The sequence below is a fragment of the Fusarium phalaenopsidis genome (assembly GCF_050370095.1).
Source record: "Fusarium phalaenopsidis strain FUZ10S chromosome Unknown contig_32288, whole genome shotgun sequence".
Classification (NCBI taxonomy): domain Eukaryota; kingdom Fungi; phylum Ascomycota; class Sordariomycetes; order Hypocreales; family Nectriaceae; genus Fusarium; species Fusarium phalaenopsidis.
The window spans coordinates 1480278-1498893 of record NW_028145412.1 but is presented as its reverse complement, the minus strand read 5'-3'; the positions used below and the strand labels follow the sequence as shown (position 1 = coordinate 1498893).

Genomic DNA, 18616 nt, shown 5'->3' with positions numbered 1-18616 from the left:
TCACCTTTCGGCAACTTCACCATGTTGGAACACCTCTCGTTTCTTCGCATCTTTCTGAGCCTAGTCCTCATTGGCGTCGCGATCGTCGTTCGGCGTCTTTATTGGCATCCTCTCAGCAAGTTCCCAGGCCCTGCTTTGCCGGCCTTGACCAGCTTCTACCAATTCTACATCTTCTGGACTCATCGGGAGGGAGACTGGTATAGCAAACTCCACGAGAAATACGGTATTGCCAAGTACCCCATCCCAGTCACCCGTATACATGGCTGAACCCTACATTCAGGTCCTGTGGTCCGCTGCGGTCCCAACCACCTCTCATTCAACGACCCTTCCATGGTCAGCACGGTCTACCACAGCAAAGTCGACAAGACGGGCTTCCACCAAGAGTTTTCTTGCCCTGCTGCTGTCTTTAACAAAAAGTCTCACACCGACCATGCCGTGGCCAAGCGTCGCTTCGCCCATGCGGTATTCTTCTCCCTTGTCCTCTCTCCTTATTGGCCATGCTGACCCCGATCCCGATCCAATAGTACTCTCTACCCCGGGTTCAGCTCCTCGAACCTGCGCTAGATGACCAAGTCATCCGGTTTATGTCAAATCTGACAGCAGAAAGCAAAAATGATCCCCTTGTCGACTTTGGAGCATGGATCAGGCAAGTTTACGGCCCCGCGATGATCCAAGACATTGACGCACGCTAATTGCAAACTATTGAAAGGTACTTTTCGTTTGATGTCATCACCGCCATGTCTCTGGGTACTCCAGTTGGATTCATGGACGCCAAGGATGATGTCCGTGGCCTCATTCGTAACATGGAAGAGACGGCTGTCCGTGAGCAGCGACTCTCCCTTTTCCCACCCATTTCAGCCTTTGCGCGCAATAATCCGCTGGGGCGGCGCCTCTTCGTGTCCCGTCCGAGTGATCGTCGGGGGCTAGGACTTTTCATGGCGGTAAGAGAGCATTAATTTGTTTCTGGAGTGCATACTCGGCTGAATATCACCATGTAGGAGATCCGTCAGGAGGTACAGCAGCGTCGCGCATGCGCTGCCAAGCCCAAGTACGAGCACTCAATGCTAGACCAATGGCTGGCCTCATCTTCGTCAGATGGCCAAGGGATTCCTCAGCAGGAGATTGAGGATGAACTTCTAATGGACATGTGAGTACACACAACGCCAGAGACAATGGATCTTCCCCCTCGCAGGCATACGAGACTTACCGACCCCGTGTCCAGGATGGCTGGCCCGGATTCCATCGCCCTAATGGCCACTAACCTCGTCTTCCTTGTCGCTGATCAGCGCCCGATCCTGCAGCGAGCCCAAACTGAGGTGGATGCCGCTTATGCAGACGGGCGCCTCAGCGGACAAGTCCCCACGTACGAAGAGTGCCGGCAGCTCCCATTCATCACGGCCTGCATTAACGAGGGCCTCCGCTTCGTGGCGTCTACCTTCCCACGCCGCCGGGCCTCGCCACCGGGACGGCCCTTTTCCCTCAACGGCATGCACGTCCCCCCCGGAACGTCAGTGTCGTCAAGCGCCGCCATGATTGGCCGTCATCCGGACCTCTACGGTGACCAGGCGGATCAATTCCTGCCCGATCGGTGGCTAGCTGCATCGCCGGAGCAGTTGCAGGAATGGGCCCGGCTTGATATCCACTGGGGAGTTGGAGTCCGCAAGTGCCTTGGCAAACATGTAGGGTTGATGGCTCTATACAAGACCCTTGTCACGGTAAGATCGACGCGACCCTTGCCCTCGGCGCTACATGTCAGCTAACACCCTTGTTATTCAGCTCGTCCGCTCTTTTGATCTGCAACTTGAAAAAACGACAACCATTAATCGATGGAGCTACCCGTCCTCTGAGCATATGCTGTTGACCCCTCATATGCCGCCCACTCAGTGAGACAGAATGTGGGTTGTAAGGGCGGGGAAGTTGAAGAATGCAGGGTGAATCAGGATCCAATTAAGGCGGAGATGGGATATGTAGCTTGCGGGCAAAGGAAGTCCTTGGTGTAAATGCAATGACAAATTTGAACTACGATACTTGGCTTGTAGTCATTTCCCGGACTAAAGGTGACTGCGGAAGAGGACTGTTGTGAAACCTTAACCTGCATGTCGCAGCTGTACTCGCCTCACTCTGCGGAGTAGATCAAATTGGTGTATATCTGCTTCTGCACTATGCTGCAAACAGACAGTACAGATGTCACAACAGCCGCGCGCTTCAGGCCATGACATTCGCACGTAAATGATGCCATTAAACATCCAGCCCCTGATTTAACATGACGTGTCATTGCTGATCTCTCTCCACCCTGTATTCCGACACTCTGTCCGTCTTACTCATAAGGGCACATGCAGCATTCCACCAATATCATTGAAGAATTGCGTTATAATTAGTGTTTGTCTCCAAGAAGGTTACATGTCTCATATCAGCCCGTGGTTCGCCAATTGACCTTGCCACTTGTGACTACGCAGGGACTACTATGTCTCAGAGCGGAGGGAAGCGAGACAGGCAGCTAAGCCCAGTGTCTCAGGGCGGGAGACATCTTCCGTCGGATGAGATGACAGAAACGCGTCATATTTCAGAATACTATGCTCGGCACTACTTGATGGTACTCTCCTCGTACCTCGACCTGTACGATGCCGGGGATGCGGGCAGTGTAGGACCATGTCTTAGTCGTGCTAAAGTGCTCGGTTGCACAGCGTCTCATTTGACCTATTTGCCATTCCTCCCGCTGCAGTGTTTAAGACTATTGTAGCCAATGGGATACTGAGCCCATTGCCATTCATCTCATATGTCTTTCTCCTTTTAATCTGGGGGTTTTCTAGGCAATAGGGCTTGGAGAACGAAAGCTGTAGAGCAATCAGTTAACAGATCTCATTATTTTGCCTATGTTCTATCAGCACATAGTCATGTCTTCCACCATCACACACCATCTTCACACTGCACACACCAGACCTGATCTCTGGGACCATCTCCAGGACCCCGACCATCCACTCAACACAGCGTGGCCCTACTTTCTTGAACAGGACACAACACTTCTGAGCCTCTCTCAAAAGATATGTGACTTTGCGGGACTACGAAAGTTCCAATTTCTCATCTCGGAGCGCAACGATGCAGGTGACGAGGAACTTGTCGCCTGTGGTCGCTCTATCCCGTTTTTCTGGCGAGAGCTTCTCGAGGCCGAGAAAGAGGGCAGCCTTGATTTGAAGCCACACCTCTTCCAAAGCCTACCTGACGGTGGATGGGACACCATGGTTGCCCGTGGAATACGGCAATACATGGCCTCTCACCCTGAAGAGGCGTCCTCCTGGCCGTGGTCATCAGCCCCCATCACAACCGAGGATCAGGAAAAGGATACAGCCCGAGCATCTAGCCCAGAGCCTCCCAATGCTCTTTCTGCCCTTGCCGTCACTGTTCGCGCAGACCGTCGACGAACGGGCCTTGCGGAACGCATCCTCCAGAAGATGAAGGATACCGCGCGACAGGAAGGGTTGAAGATACTCGTTGTACCTCTGAGGCCAACTAAGAAGTCTTCCCATCCTTTCATCCCTATGGAAGAGTACATCACATGGTCCCAAGCACAAGCGCCCCTGAAGCCAACCATTTGCCGAACTCCCAGTCCATTCAGACTTGCACCACAAACTTCTGTGCAGCCGATCACCATTCCCAGTATAGACCATGCCGCAAAGTCTGCTTTGCCGTTCGACCCCTGGCTGCGCAAGCATGTTCGGATGGGGGCCAAGATAGCTAAGGTTGCTCACAGGAGCATGGAAGTCGAAGCCAGTCTGGATGATTGGGCTGCATGGACAGGGATAGACTTTGACTCCTTCCCCAATGCTCCCACAGTGAAGGAAATGGACGGAAAGTCGAGAGTAGTGGAGTACACTCAGGTAGCACTGCAAGGAGGGCTCGTTCCCTTGAAAGTGTACAGGGAGGAAAAGAGAGCAGTCTACATCGAGCCAAATGTGTGGATTTACCACCAGCTGGACTAGGTGCGATCTTCTGGCTCAGTTAACCCATCAAGGGCCGGGCTTTAACTATAATAAAGAACACATTGCTGGGCTAGATGCAGATTGAGGGAGATTGGGGAAACCATGCGCGTATTGGGATATGAAGGATCTTTGTTTTGATCTTTCGCTATTTGTTTATGTTAGTAATAAGCGTAATGAGACCTCGGAGGGTGATGGTCGCATATCAAAGTGGGTATTTGCTCATCGCCGAAGGATTGCCTGCAATAATTCAATTTCAACACCATATATATATATATGTCCTCGCTTGCACCTCAATTATGGTACCAGTTGTACTGTATCCTCATTCCCAGAGTCAGTGTTGCTAAGCCGACTGACCGGCCGGCTCGAGACTTGTTCCATCACATAATTGCCTTTCAAACAACCTTCACAGACCATAGCGTCAGGATCCGCATTTGGCAACATCCCCTGTGCTATCAAGCCCAGCAGCCTCCAAGCCGCCTGCAGAAAAACCAGATTTGCGATGACAATCGCCAAAATCATGGTACCGGTGCTCTTGCTCTTGGGAACGGAGCAGAGATATTGCGCAACAATGGCCGACTTCTGACAAGCGAGCTTACCCGTAAGAGGCCTGAACTCATCGTATGCCTCATCGAGAAACGTGAGGTTCTTGTTGTAGAATGTATTTGGACGAGGTATTTTGCTGTATCGGTCCATGCTGCCCTTATACTTCCCCGTCCGGTAGTCAAGGTCCTTTTTTGGCTTTCTGTTTGGAGACTCCGGGGCGTCAATGGCATACTTGAGGTCGTCCTCGTTTAAAAGTAGGTTCGGCGCCTGGCAGTTGCCGAGGTCGATTGAGACGAGGGAGTGTAGGAGCTTAGCGTAGTGAAGCCCTTCTGTCGCAACAGGCGACAAAGGATCCTGCAAACATAGGGGGTTAGTTACGAGTGAAGTTAACTTCTCGAGAGCTAATGGTTTACCTTGGGATTCCCAAATAGATATGTCAAGTTCTTGGCATCTGAGAAGTCGTTAGCAAAGCAAAGAGGAGAGTCCACAGCCACCATACTGGTAGTTACAATCCTCCCATGCGAAGAGGCGATCCACGCGTCAGATCTGAAAAAGGCTATAGTCCGAATACTCCAATAATGTCAGTAGAAGAGAACAGGCCGCATAATGATGATCACATACTCTTGTTCAGACAGATTTCGAATGTATAGGATGTCCCCAAAGGCCCAATAATGGTCTTCCTTTGCATCAGAAACCTGTTGCGTGAGTGACATGATTTGCCAGACTCCGGCAAGGTAGGCATTGAGTAGCCTAGTCCCCCACCAGATGCTGGCATGTTCGATGGGGTTATCCTCGAGAATGTACCCATAAAGATGATCAGCTCCTCCCGAATACTGCAACGCAAGCGAGATGTTGACACGGCCAAGCTGCGTCATGACGCTACACGCCGCTGTTGCCTCGACAGACGAGGCGGCGGACCAGGAAATCCACCACGTCCGGGACCCGATAGCGTCGGACTTTTTGAGCTTGAGAGATGCTCGGTCAAGGAAACAATCTTCGAGGTTATTGTTCAAGTAAGGGATCGACGGGAAGGTTTCCACCGATTCGTCACTATCGTTGATGCGTCTGAGTGACTTGACTGTGTATTGGAATCCTAGCCCACTGGTGAAGAAGCTATCTCCAACCGATAACATCTTGGGTTCGCATTTTGGCTCAAGGCTGTTTTCCCAGCTAAAAGGTGGTTTCATAAACCACCTACATACTCACGTCAGCCAGTTCTAGCATATGACGATATCCACATACTCTGTTTTGCCAGAAATTGTGCTGTTAGGATCCGACGTGAACTCGGACTTTAGGTAGAAACCACTAGAGCCCAGGTTAATCAAGGTGAAGACGACTGCCAGAACCACACCTCCAACTAAGGTGAGCGGTGTAAACCATCGAAATGGATATGGCCTCGAAATAGGGTATGAGAACCACGACGAATGCATCTTGCCGTGATACTAAGAAACAAGAATGATGGAGGATAGTCGAGAGGTGGGGAAGGATGAGTTAGGTATCTGGATTTAAAAACCAACTTGAGTTGGAGTGCATGGCAAGTCCTAGGTGAGAAATCAGCCTAGGACGTAGATCAGGAGCCAGAGGATCAGCAAATGACGTTTCTTGGCCAACACTGCCACCTGCACCCCTACGAAATGGAGAAGCGGAGATGAACTTGGGGAGGCACGGTCGCATGCCAAGTCTGTCTCCCAGAACAAACAGAAAAACTCTTATAATAAAGCAGGATCCTCTTTCAAACTAAACTCGCGGTTCTGGGTTGGGGCCTAGACGTTCAGTTCAAAGCATCACCCAGAGCTGTGCTGTTGACCTACCCCAGAGTACCTAGGGGGGCATTTAAATGAGCGGTGAATTCGGAACGATAACAATGTACTTCCTGCTTGTGTCACTAGAAATCGATTGTTGGAGGCAGCCCAGCAGCCGCAGTCAGCACTGAGCCCTAGAGGCGCGCAATTGCGACGCTGGTCACAGAGAGGCAATTGTGTGGTGGCGTCTTGGCATAGAAGCAGGCCCTAAAACTATTATGCCTATTGGAGGATTCGCTTTGTGATTTGAGACACATTCCCTGAAATAGATGATCTACGTTGTGAGATTCGAGAATGATTCTGGAGCAACGTCGGTCCGAAATTGCACTTTATTTGCCACATCTGCTGATCGGCGAGCTTCTCTAGGCGTCCCCTTCCCATACATACACCCAACTATCCGCAACGACTTTGGCATGTAGCTTGCTTGGACTGGTTACAAAGTGCTTTTGCCAGGAATATGCTATTTGTTTACTTACTATGTACTGATTATCATTGACCTGGGGCAGACGGCTATCAGTAGACACACTTTAGGCCATACTACCCGAAAGGAGTAGTTTGCTTGTGTCGATTCCGTATTACTTCGTCGATAACTAAAAGATTCTAGTTCCATCATGTCGATACAAGAATATGACTGATTGCATTGCATGTGAGCGTTCATTGTCCCCAAAGCTGTGACTATGACCGATTCAGGCCTCCCATCAGCTTCTACAGAAGCGCCATGCACTGATAGAAGACTCAAAATATCATGTTTCCCGCCTCTAATACTTTTCATCGTTATAGATAAAGAATCTGCGTACCCTTGTTATTTTCCGTGCCGATGGTCAAAGGGATGGTGACCTGATCGAGTTCAGACTCAAGTTATCTATTCGAATGCACAAGACGATCTAAACTTCAGCGTACCTCATGTGCTAGATCAGCACCAGACTGTAGTCACTAATGGCTTTTCTTTTGCTGTAGCTGCGGTGGCCACAACAGTTCCCTTCCAGTAAAAACCCCTCGGCCGGAACATCAAACCTTAACCTCGTAAAAGACCGTAACCCAGGCTGTCGATGATGCCAATGAGACTTCCTCTCTCGGCCAAATAGTAGCATCAGCCACAGCAGCAAATAACACGTATCTTCACGCAATGGCAAATATCTTATCTGTCTTGTGACTCGGTTATCCCATCAAGGACCGGATTTCAACTATATGAAAAAACAAAATATCAGCACATCATAGCATCATATCCCAATGCTAACACAGCGGCCTCAGGCAATGACAGCATTGCACCCCAATAAAAAGGTTCCCCCCATTCATGCATCTACAGGTAATGATCTCGGAGCCGCGCCGCCTGCAACCTGCCGATGATCACTTCATTGTGTTTCTAAGTGTAAGGGGCTGCCGAGCCGGAAACCATCCGGGACACCGGCCTTCTTCTTCGCAGCATAAACATGGCATATGCCCCGACCTGGGGGGCATCCGTCTCCTTTCCTTCCACACAACGTCCATTGAAGTGACGCAACATCGGTGAAACTCCAAAAATCTAGACAAGATGTATTGGATAGGAGTTTTCTTCAAGTTTTTGTCAAGCTTAACACCACCAACCAGTCCGACGGCGGGTCAGGGGGATCCGACCGCTGTGGTGCGTCTATTCATTATCCGACTTAGACCAGCGCTCCTACTAAACTTGACCGTACAGGGAGCAGTCTACTCGGAACCCAACTTCGGCGGGACCAGTAGAAACCTACTCGGATGGGGCTGCTACGACATTGACAAGAAGTACGTCTTCTACTATATAGACAAACCAAGCTACGCGCTCCTGACAGAGACACAGGACCGCGGGATTTGAAGTTAAGAGCATCCACACGAGACAGCTAACGATGTGCGTGGCATATTCGTAAGACATCTCTTCATAACTTGTATGACACTGTAGTATTGACCTGTTCCAGAGAAACAAGATGCAAGGGCAAGCTCACCACCTATTCACGCGATCTTGTGGACCTGCGCAATAATCCGGTCAAGTCGGTCTTCTGCTATGACGGATCACCCCGGAGGCGAAGAACAAAGTCTTACCTATCGGAGGTAATTGAGGATTCTGACCCATAAGGATGGTAGGCTGGGTGTCACATATTGGATACTTTTACTATCTATTGACGCAAACAAGACTTGGATGGTCTTCTGCGGATGCTCCTTTTCGGGTTATCTTTGGCTAAAATACACCCAATTTTCTTGATCCTCACAGCAAAACACTATTCAATACCCCAATATGCCCCAAAATGCCTTTCAGATTATCGAAAACTGCTCTCTTCCGACTACATCACAGCTGGCTTCTAGTTCTATGACGGCCTTAACACGCCTCCCTCTTTGACCTTGTTACCCTTGCTGCCGCCCTAGATCTTCAACTATCTCAACGATGGCATTATGTATATCGTTCCGTCGATAGCTGCCCAGAGCCTCCCACTCTTCCTTCACCGGTTCGTACGATACCGTCTTTGTTCCTGTGAAGAGCGTGGCTCTTGGGAGCAAAGGATGGTCCTGGTCCAGAACAGGCAGCTGTGTCTCCTTTCCCACTGCTTTGAAAAATAGTTCAAAGTAAGCGGCAAATGTCAGGTTCTCATCTCCAACCACTATGGCCTTGCCACTGACGGAGGGCCCATTGGCCAATGCCCCGGCGATGGCTTCTGATAGAGACTGTGCCGAGATGAAGTTCGTTCCCCCGGGAGGCGCCGAAGGAGGAATTGGAAGCTCTCCTTTTGCATACCTAATATAGGCATCAAACATGGGGACTTTCATCCCTGGGACCGTTCCAACAACGAAAGGAGCGTCGAGGCTGCAGGCATAAAATGTGGGCGATGCCTGCGCAACAACGCCGTCGGCAGCCAGTTTTCTGGATCGCACGTATGGCACGCTGTCAACCAGTTCAGGAGCCACATGGTAGTAAAAGCTGCCAACGTGGATAAAATGGCGGACACCAGCTGACTTGGCCAAGCGCGCAAAGTCCGGGATGAGAATTCCATTGACGTGCAGGTAGTGTTGGTCTGCGTCTGTGTTTTCCGGGACGTGACGTATATCACTGCCAGCACTAAACACAACCGCCTCGAATTTGCTTAGTTGGTCAATGCCGAAATCGCCCGCAGTGAAGTCCCCCTTGACGAACTCCAGCTGGGCGAGGTCAGGAATACCGGATGGTGGATGGTGACGGCCTGCGATAGCCACGTCATGACCTAGTGAGCGGAGGTGAAGAGCCGCATGCCCTCCAATCATTCCAGTTCCGCCAACGACTAAGATCTTCATTCTGAACTGGGAGTAAGTTTCCGAAATTTGAGTTGTTGTTGACCAAAGAGAGAAGAACGGTTGAGGCTCAAAAACCCAAGTCTGATGGCGACTGGACTTATTTAAGTCTCTATTGGAGTATCCGCTCTTCTGTGAACACTATTTACTAACCTAACTATTGAGAGTCTAGACATTATTAATCCTCATTCAATCCAATTACATTTCTAAGCCGGACCCGCGCGAGGCGCGGCCTCCGACTTTAACGTTGTAGAGCCTCGACCACTCTGTGCCCAGGTTCCACAATTGGCACGGTTTGCAAAGCACGGCGAATCATATGGCGGTCTTGAACCTTGCCAATCGAGGCTAATAGATGCGGAACAGTGATTGGAGATCAATTCAAAGCTATAGTAGTTATAATTCTGCTCGAACATAGTAGTGAGGCTCATCACTTCTTTGCCAAGACAAATCGCGACCAATCCTCCAATCCCTTCAGGCTCTCCTGTCTCCAAGCTTGAAGACCTCCAACCCAGAAAAGAGGCTCTTTGTTCTTGCCAGGAATGTTTGAGCCGTTCCACCAAGAGGGCGTTTCGCTGATAAGCGAGTGACTATATGCGTCGAGATTCTTTTGGCGGTACTCTACTGCAGCCTCGCTTGAAACCTCAATAGTTGTGGCCTTCTCTTTCTCGAGCTTCTGCAAGAACTTGACTAGCCATTCCACCTGAAGCTCAAGGAAAGGTGGTCCGTTGGCTAGACCTGAGGGTGCCTGCGGTCCATAGAGCATAAAGGCATTTGGAAGCCCAGGAGCCATCATCCCGAGCCACGTGTAGATTCCATCCTTCCAATTCTCCTTCAACTTGGTACCAGTCTTGTCCGTGACATTCATCTCATAGAGACTTCCCGTCACAGAATCGTATCCAGTAGCCACAATGACCAATTCCAGTTTGTGATGTTCGTCGACACCTTCGGTCGAAGTGACAATACCGTCGGACACAAATTCCTTGATTACAGATTTCTTGAGGCTGACCAGTTTGACGTTGGGTTGATCGAGTGTTTCGTAATAGTCCATCTCAAGGTTTGGCCTCTTGGCGCCGATCCATTGAAATTGCTCTAGAGGCGCCATGATGTCGCGCTTGTAGGGATCACTAATTCGGGCCCTGACCTTTTCTGCCCAGAACTGGTACAGTTCGGCGTTTGACTGCTTGTCGTAATGGTGCTCCGGGTACATGGATAACAGAAAGGCGTATGATCCTCTCGACCACAGTTCCTCATATCGCTCCCTACGCTCCTCGGGCGTGGTATGATAGAACGAACCGACCGGTGTGTTGAATGAGTATCCCGCGTCGTCACGATACTTTCCGTGGTAAAATAAAGCCTCGTACGAGTTCTTAAGTTCTTCAGACTCTTCGAGAGAAAGGGATCTCTGATTCATGGGGAGGGCCGTGGGCGGGTTTCTGACAAAGACGGTGACATCGCAATCCTCCTTGGCGATATCCTGCAGGATTTGCAGTCCTGATGCACCTTGGCCCACCAAGCCAACCTTTTTGCCCTTCAAATCGAGGTTGTCAGGCCAAGCTGCAGGATGGATGACTTTGCCGGAGAACTTGTCGATCCCAGGAAAGCTTGGAATATACGGCTTGTTGGTTGTGCCAGTAGCAAAGACCACGTACCGAGACTTGGCGACAAGTCCATTCTCGGCCCGAAGGACCCAGCCATTGGACTCGGTGTTGAACTTGGAATCGATGACTCTAGTGTTGAAAATGGCATCCTTGCGAAGGTCCAGGGCTTCGGCGATGTGCATAAAGTAATCCCGAAGTTCTTGGTGGCCCGGGAAACGTTCTCGGAATGAGAACCCGCGCCAAGCCTGTGGCAAGCTCAGTTGATATAGAGGTGTGTCCGAGTCAACGCGAGCTCCCGGGTACTTGTTGAAGTGCCAGACGCCGCCAAAGTCACTGCCGGCTTCGAGAAGCTTGACAGTGTAGCCCATGTTACGTAGCTCATGCAGGGCGTAGCTGCCTCCGAAGCCAGCTCCGACGATGATGATGTCGGCGATAACCTCGGATTCTGTGGAAGAATTGACGTGACTGTTCATGATAACTAAAATGCAGAAGTTTGTAGGAATGAATCAAGACGTGTGATATAAAGCCGGTAAGTGAGTTCGGTTGGTGATAAGTGATCTCTGGGTCTATGTCAGGATAACCAGGTGTCCTTATATGACGACGAGAGTTGTCGAGATCTGTCATTACTCTTGACCCGCCTGCTTTCCAATCCATGAAGCTAGTTTCAGATTACCCCGAATCACAGAACTACAAACATGAACCAGCTGAGAGGAAAGCAATTAAGGCTCGCTTGCCGTGCGACGCGCGGGCCCCGATGAAGCCGGAGGATATGTCACGAATGCCGGGAACCTACCCGTCCGGAGATTCGGGGCCAAGATATAATGAATTGCGGGGGAGAGAAGATAGATTAATAAGAGATCTCAACCCCCCGTAATTCTATGCAAGTCAAGGCCATTGTATTTGCTAATTCGACGCTCTACCTTATCAAGATTACCAATCCGACAACATGGTCCTTGAAGTTGATCAAGAATTCATTGCGGCAATTGGGCCTCTGCTAGAGAGCCAGAAAGATGTCGTCAAGCCCAAGCTGCATGACATAGAAGGCCGAAGAGCCCGGTACGCTGCAATGAAGGCACCACCACCCGTCATCCCAGACAACGTCATCTTTGAGATTGTCAAGATTCCAACAGATGATGGCTATCAGCTGCCAGTTTACCATTATAAAAAGCGGGACGCAGATTCATTGGACAAACCCTCGGCAGCAGTGCTTCATGCTCATGGCGGCGGACTGATTACTCTGACTCCCGAGATCAGTATCGAACGACTGGCGCACATGGTTTCCGATACTGGAGTCCAGGCATTCTCTGTCGACTACAGGTTGGCTCCAGAACATCGGTATCCCACTGCTTTAAACGACTGCTGGACCTGCCTCACTTGGCTTCACTCCAACTCGCGCGCTCTACGCATCGACCCGGCGCGTATTGCTGTCATGGGTGAGAGTGCGGGGGGCGGTCTCGCCGCAGCATTGACCCTCCGCGCTCGGGACGTCAACCTGTCGCCTCCAATTGCCCGGCAGATTCTTTCTTCCCCAATGCTGGATGACAGAACCAATTCCGAGGTTCCCGGTGCTTTCAAGCTATGGGACGCAGAAGACAACTTGACGGCCTGGACAGCTTATCTGGGAACGACCCCTGGAGGTGAAGACACCCCGGTCTTTGCGGCACCCGGCCGTCTCAAGGATGCTACTGGTTTGCCGACCCTTTATCTGGACACCAGCCAGTTTGACCTGTTCGTTGCGGAGAACCTAGCATATGTTCAGAAGTTTATCGAAGCCGGTGTGGAGGCAGAGTGTCATCTCTATCCCGGTCTTCCTCATGGGTTTGATGGGTTGGTGCCAACGCATAGCGTGACACGGCAGTTGGAGGAGAATAGGAAGCGAATCTTGAAGCGTCTTTAGAAGCCAGCATGTAGCTATTGTAACCGAGGAAGTAGTTTGCGCGTCTTATGACCAATCTTGCTTGGCTTTGAATCACTTTTTAAGACATAGACTTCTGACACCTCATTCTATCAACGGTGCTATCTATTCTGGCCAGACAGATCTATCCAATTCTCACTTTTCCCCGTATCCCCTGAAATAGCCTTCCCCAGACCGACACTCCAGTCTCCACATCCTCAGGCTCTAGGCTCGATCAGTGATGGCCCAACTCCGCTCTTAGCGATCTTCATTCCGTCACTCCCGGCTCACGGACCCCGCGCTTCCCGTGGAACGCGTGCCCTCCGTCCCGCGTCTTAAAAAATCCCGTCACGCAGGTCGTACGTTCTCTCATCACAACTTCCATCGGCTTATCTACCTACACAGAATCATCAATGGGCTCCACTACCAACATAGTTCCAAGAGCTGTGAGTGAGATTCGCTTATCTTGATCCTTCTTGTCTCGGCTAATGATATCCTCAGTGCCGGAACTGCCGGATCCGCAAGGTAAGCCGAGCCCCAGAAAGCTGACTGCCGGGCCCGGCAAGGTGCATCAGTTACTAACCCACCTTTAGATACGGTGCAGTCGAGAGATCCCTTGTACCAATTGCATCACATCAAAGATCACATGCCAAGAAAGTACCAAAGATGTTACTCGCCGTTCGACACACGCAAGATCGGTGCCGGAAAGGTACGCCAGGGTCGTTCCAGATAGTTGATCCTTGTCCTGACGATGAGTTGTCCTTCTAGAGACCAAGACGGCATTGAATCCCTGCGCAAAAGAGTGACTGCTCTCGAGCAGCAGCTCAGCAGCTTGTCATCGGGACCTAACCCTCAAGTCCCTGAAGCCGCCACATCAACTGTGCTGTCACCGACAGTGGCACAGTTAACACCACAACCCAGCCCGTGCCATATAGACTTAGCCTCGCTTGAGGGTGATTCTTCATTTAGGAAGCAAGCTCTTCTTGCAACCGACATCACCGAGTTTGGTTCACTGGCTGGTATTGGGTCACCCCAGGTCGTTGACAAAATATCTGGTCTACGCAAGCTCCTCGAACGCAAGACGTCCGACGGAGATACGCCCCAGTGCCGAGAATGGAAGCCATCTACAAGCATGACTTTGCAGGGAAACTTGCCTCCAGCTGATTTCGTCATTCGCCTGTTGCGCGCAGTGCAAGGTAGGTCGCAATACGTTGTTGCCCTCTCGTCTCCGCCTGTCCTAATCCGCAGCACAGGTTCAGATTGCCTGTTGACTTTATACTTCCCAATAGACATGAAGCAGGTCGAAGATTTGTGTCGTCGAGTATTCTTCCCAGTGCAAGCTGTCACAGCTGGAGAACTAACTCTTTTGAACGCTATGCTCGCCGTGATCTTATGCAGCCTTCAGTGTTTCCCGCTGCCAGAATTTTCTGACGAAGAAGTTGCAAAATACCTGGCCGTTTGCAAGGAGAACCAGCTCACGGGAATAGAAACATACGAGGTTAACATGGTCTCGACCTTTGAGCATTGTCTAGTGCTGTGCATGGCGGCAAGTCTCCCTCTCGTCCTAACCGAGCCCAGAAGGCCACCGTCTGTTAACGTTTAATACAGGCCCAAAAGGCCCAAACTGAAGGGGACATTGCACTTCAGTGGCGCTTGTCCTCGACTGCTGCACGGCATTGCCTCGTCCTTGGCTACCACAGGGAGCATGTAGTAGCAGCAATGCCTCCAGATGAAGGAGACAGAGTTCGTCGACTCTTCTGGAGCATCTACTTCTCAGATAAGAGTACTGTTCTCAGTCTAGGGAGAACTTCAACTATCCAAGACCTGGATGTCGATCTCGAGCCATATGCTATCTCTTCTGACCCTGGACGAGAGTCATGGGACACTTCAATGTGGATGTTTATCGATTACGCGAGGATCCAGGCAAGCATATACGAGAACCTCTACTCCCCGGCATCGCGCAGACGCAGCACCGCAGACAGACAAATCATCGTGGATGAAACAACTAAGCAGCTTTCTAATTGGTATGAGTCATGGAATCAACTCGACACTTCGAAAGCATATAACAAAAAGCTCTTTGACAATACGTTTGGGCCAGTCGATGTTTCTTACTACTCTACCCTGACGCTTGTTCACCATGCACTCGACCTCTCGACCTCGGTCAGGATTATTTCTGATCCTTGCCTTGAAGCAGCAAAACAGGGGCTGCAGTCACACGTGTCGGTGCATGCCCAATATTCCCTATTGGAGCCCCAATCGTTGGCCTTCTTTGCGGTGTGGTATGTCAGCAGAACGAAACGTTCCCCTATTCTAGTGCATGAAGACTAAGAAGCTCTAGGGTTCATGTCTACTGTCCCCTTACTCCGTTCGTCGTAATATTCCTACACTGCATGACAAATTCTGACACTGGAGACCTTGACTTACTCAAGGGATCACTAGACGTCATGGAGCAGACTAGCAGTCTAGCCAAGTCTTGTGAAAGACCATATGAGTTTTGCAAATACCTCTACAGCATAGCAGAGGCACATATCTCAGCCTGTACAGAGAATGAGGGCGACACCGCTGACAAGGTGGACTTGGGTTTGACTTCCTTACAGCACCCTCCGACTGAGAACTGGCCTTTCCCAGATCTGAATCTTCAGCTCATCTCGTCGGCTTTCCCATCAAGTGATTGGTGGGCGCCTCATACGAGCTGAAATGCATGTACCATACGAGTGTCTTTGTCGCTTCTTTGAATTATCATAAGATTACGGTGGCGTCAGGAGTGAGGCCTTTGAGTCCAATGATATGGCTTTTCTTGACCTGATCAATTACACGAGAGAGATGCAAGTCTACCCCAAGTCAAATTAACGTTCGTGTGCCACCTCAGCATAATGGTCCTGGGCCCTGGCATGTCAAGGGGCAATAATCCGAGCAGACGAATAGCTTTTCAGAAGGCTCTTGCAGTCTGCAAGGTACAGGGCCCCTGCAGCTGTCATTCCCTTCCAGAAGTGGTCAGCAGCATGAAACAACGTGGCTGCCGTAAGCCAGTGAAGCTTGGGAAGGATAAGTGAGCATGGTTGGTGTGCCAAGACATTCACGTTTTGGAACCGCCCACCCTGAATGGGATGGCGTTCGGAAGAAGATTCTCCGCCAAACATCAGCCAAAAGAAAACCAAGTCTTCGAGATTAGGCGTCGTTTGGGCAGATTGCTTCCTCGGACAATGGGTGGCATTGGGTGACTGATTAGAAGTTCAATTAAAGGTCCATCATCAAGCACTCTGATAAACCCCATCAGTAGCTAAAAACTCGACTCCTCGCCACGGCTAAAGGCATTTGTGCCAACCCAAATAACTTCCCATCGCTATACAATTCCAAGAATATCAGTGAACCAAGTCACTCCTCAGTTCTTCAATAAGGCTGCATGCGTGCCCTTGGCATCCTCCAGACCGTCCCGATCCTGTGGACCAGGCTTGAGGTAGCAATCACCAGGAGCGTTGTTGGTGGCGGCGTTTCCTATTCTCGCCCAGAACGGCACAAACGAGACGCCTTCGCAGGTTTGTTGGGTAGTGTTGTAGCTGTTCCAGGCATTGCAGGCTTCGATACATCCGTTCAGGTTGGTGGCGAAGACTGAGAAGATGGGATCGTTGGGGGCGTTGGTGTTGCAGTAGAAGGTGAATTGGGCCTTTTTCATGACTATGAATAGTTAGATGATCCTTCTTAAGCTCAGCGTCTTGATGGAGCTTACACTTGGATGTGTACACGGTTCCCGTGGTCGTGTCCTTCTTGTTGGAGCAACCGCTGGTGAGCTCCTCCTGATCCACATCTGTCGAAGCAGGCGCAGTACTCGTGACAGTGACAGTGGCAGCGGTTGCGGCGGCGGCATCGGAGACGGCGGCATAAGATTCACGCAGGGCATTAAGCTTGGCGTCCGAATCATTTGACTTCTTCACAGCTACACCGGTCGCAGCGGCCAATCCAATCACGGCGGCGACAGCAACGGCCAGGGCCGTGATGAGGACGAACACTATGACCGGGCATCCACATATCCGTGATTTCTTTTCGCGTTCGCTGACTGCTGCTGGGGCTGGTGCTGGGTCTTGTGCGGCCTCCTTGTCGTTCAGAGGCGGTGTTCGGGTTTGAGAGTCGTTACGCTCGAAGGGAGGCGGCACATCGCTGCTCGGGGAAGTGTAGCTGGCGTATGGGTAACCGGAGTGAGTCGAGTTTCCGGCATCGTAGACCTGTGGGAGATGATCGGAAGGGCTGTGCACCACCTCCGGTGAAGTGTCGAACTAAAAAGGGTCTGTTAGAGCATTGTTCACCAAGCAAGCAGCAGTCAAAAGACTCACTTGGGTAGCCATGTTTGAGGTTTAGAGCAAAACCAGGAGTGCTTCGACAAAGTCAAAGAAAAAAGAGGAGCACCGCGCACGATAAATGGGGGATATCACCAGCCTGTTATCCTCATCTTCTTAACCGAGCCGTTGCCAATCACGACCAGGGCTCCCTCCACAAGGAAGTCGTACCCGTCGATTGGGCTGGAAAAGGCTTAAATCTTACCCTCAACTTGCCAGGGTAAGCCGGCACTTGAATCATGCTTCTACTGGCTGCAGGTCCGGCGACCCCTGAGCAATTGTTCAACGTCGTCAGCCCACTCATCCTTGTAGGGCTGCGGGCGGCTTCGTCCCGTTGTCGACTAGTGGCGGAGTTTGGAAAGGCTTGTTTTTTTTAACGGCCGAGGCAGGATTCAGCCTGTTGGTGGCGATCTTTCTGCAGCCTGCCGTCTTGGCGGGGAGACAAGAGACACGTTGGCGACAATCACTTCCTATCTTTGAGAGCGACACGACGCCAGACTTTTGGATCATCACAGCCAAAACCAGAGTCTTCTCCAAAAAAAAAAAAAAAAGAAAAAAAACCATAAGCCTCGGCTCACGGCACTTGAAGATATTTTGAGCTACGACCTATGACGAGATTGGCTGCTCGTCTCAATCTAACCGCTGTGGCCAGACTCGAATGAGCCTAGTCGCCGCCTCCGGCGGAGTTAACGGACGCACAAGGTAGGGAGCAGATGCTCAATGCTCATCTAGCGCTGACGGGTTGAAATGTTTCCTTCGATCAATGGACGATCACGTGGGACTTTGGGAGACTCTGGGCTGGGATAGAGCGGGCTCGAGCGGACTGGAGCGGCCCAGAGAGCGGTCTGGAGTCAGTGGGAGCCGACTGGCCAGTCTGAGCGGCATTCGGGGTAACTGGTAATGATTGATTAGTAAAGAAGAGGTCTGATCATGCGTGTCTTGCCTGTTGGCTGAAGATCACAGCAAAACTGGGCAGATGAACAAGGCCAGTCTGGCGGCTCATGTCAGCCATACCTCAGTAAGCCAAAACACGACCTGAGCCCACCAAGACACCACCACGCTGGCTCGACCTCTGAATATCTTCAAGGTTTGCTCCCTCGGACTTGAGTCCGAGTCACGGGCCGCAGTTACTTCTTTCGGTATCATCCCTCGAGAAAGGACCAGCAGTGCCACAGGGCTGGAACATTTAATCTCAGGTCTT

The 18616-nt window shown here is 50.9% G+C and overlaps 7 protein-coding genes across 7 annotated transcripts; 3 read left to right on the top strand and 4 right to left on the bottom strand.

Annotated features, from left to right (window-relative positions):
• Positions 1 to 21: 21 nt before the first annotated feature.
• On the top strand, positions 22 to 1887 carry LRP88_04075 (uncharacterized protein; the record flags this gene model as incomplete). Its single annotated transcript, XM_083240662.1, has 7 exons — positions 22 to 223; positions 281 to 462; positions 525 to 580; positions 710 to 941; positions 999 to 1147; positions 1223 to 1715; positions 1777 to 1887. The coding sequence occupies 7 exons, from the start codon at positions 22 to 24 to the stop codon at positions 1885 to 1887; spliced, it is 1425 nt and encodes a 474-aa protein (XP_083103952.1).
• Positions 1888 to 2894: 1007 nt separating this feature from the next.
• LRP88_04074 (uncharacterized protein) lies at positions 2895 to 3977 on the top strand (the record flags this gene model as incomplete). Its single annotated transcript, XM_083240661.1, has 1 exon — positions 2895 to 3977. One exon carries the CDS (start codon positions 2895 to 2897, stop codon positions 3975 to 3977), a length of 1083 nt encoding a protein of 360 aa, XP_083103951.1.
• A 418-nt stretch (positions 3978 to 4395) lies between these two features.
• LRP88_04073 (uncharacterized protein) lies at positions 4396 to 5950 on the bottom strand (the record flags this gene model as incomplete). Its single annotated transcript, XM_083240660.1, has 5 exons — positions 4396 to 4454; positions 4502 to 4874; positions 4934 to 5090; positions 5142 to 5714; positions 5763 to 5950. 5 exons carry the CDS (start codon positions 5948 to 5950, stop codon positions 4396 to 4398), a joined length of 1350 nt encoding a protein of 449 aa, XP_083103950.1.
• Positions 5951 to 8674: 2724 nt separating this feature from the next.
• Positions 8675 to 9595, bottom strand: LRP88_04072 (NAD-dependent epimerase/dehydratase family protein; the record flags this gene model as incomplete). The annotated part of the gene is made up of 1 exon (XM_083240659.1): positions 8675 to 9595. One exon carries the CDS (start codon positions 9593 to 9595, stop codon positions 8675 to 8677), a length of 921 nt encoding a protein of 306 aa, XP_083103949.1.
• A 424-nt stretch (positions 9596 to 10019) lies between these two features.
• Positions 10020 to 11663, bottom strand: LRP88_04071 (flavin-containing monooxygenase; the record flags this gene model as incomplete). The annotated part of the gene is made up of 1 exon (XM_083240658.1): positions 10020 to 11663. One exon carries the CDS (start codon positions 11661 to 11663, stop codon positions 10020 to 10022), a length of 1644 nt encoding a protein of 547 aa, XP_083103948.1.
• A 473-nt stretch (positions 11664 to 12136) lies between these two features.
• Positions 12137 to 13087, top strand: LRP88_04070 (alpha/beta hydrolase; the record flags this gene model as incomplete). Its single annotated transcript, XM_083240657.1, has 1 exon — positions 12137 to 13087. The coding sequence occupies one exon, from the start codon at positions 12137 to 12139 to the stop codon at positions 13085 to 13087; it is 951 nt and encodes a 316-aa protein (XP_083103947.1).
• A 3379-nt stretch (positions 13088 to 16466) lies between these two features.
• LRP88_04069 (uncharacterized protein) lies at positions 16467 to 17424 on the bottom strand (the record flags this gene model as incomplete). Its single annotated transcript, XM_083240656.1, has 3 exons — positions 16467 to 16759; positions 16812 to 17355; positions 17413 to 17424. 3 exons carry the CDS (start codon positions 17422 to 17424, stop codon positions 16467 to 16469), a joined length of 849 nt encoding a protein of 282 aa, XP_083103946.1.
• Between the last annotated feature and the right edge of the window lie 1192 nt (positions 17425 to 18616).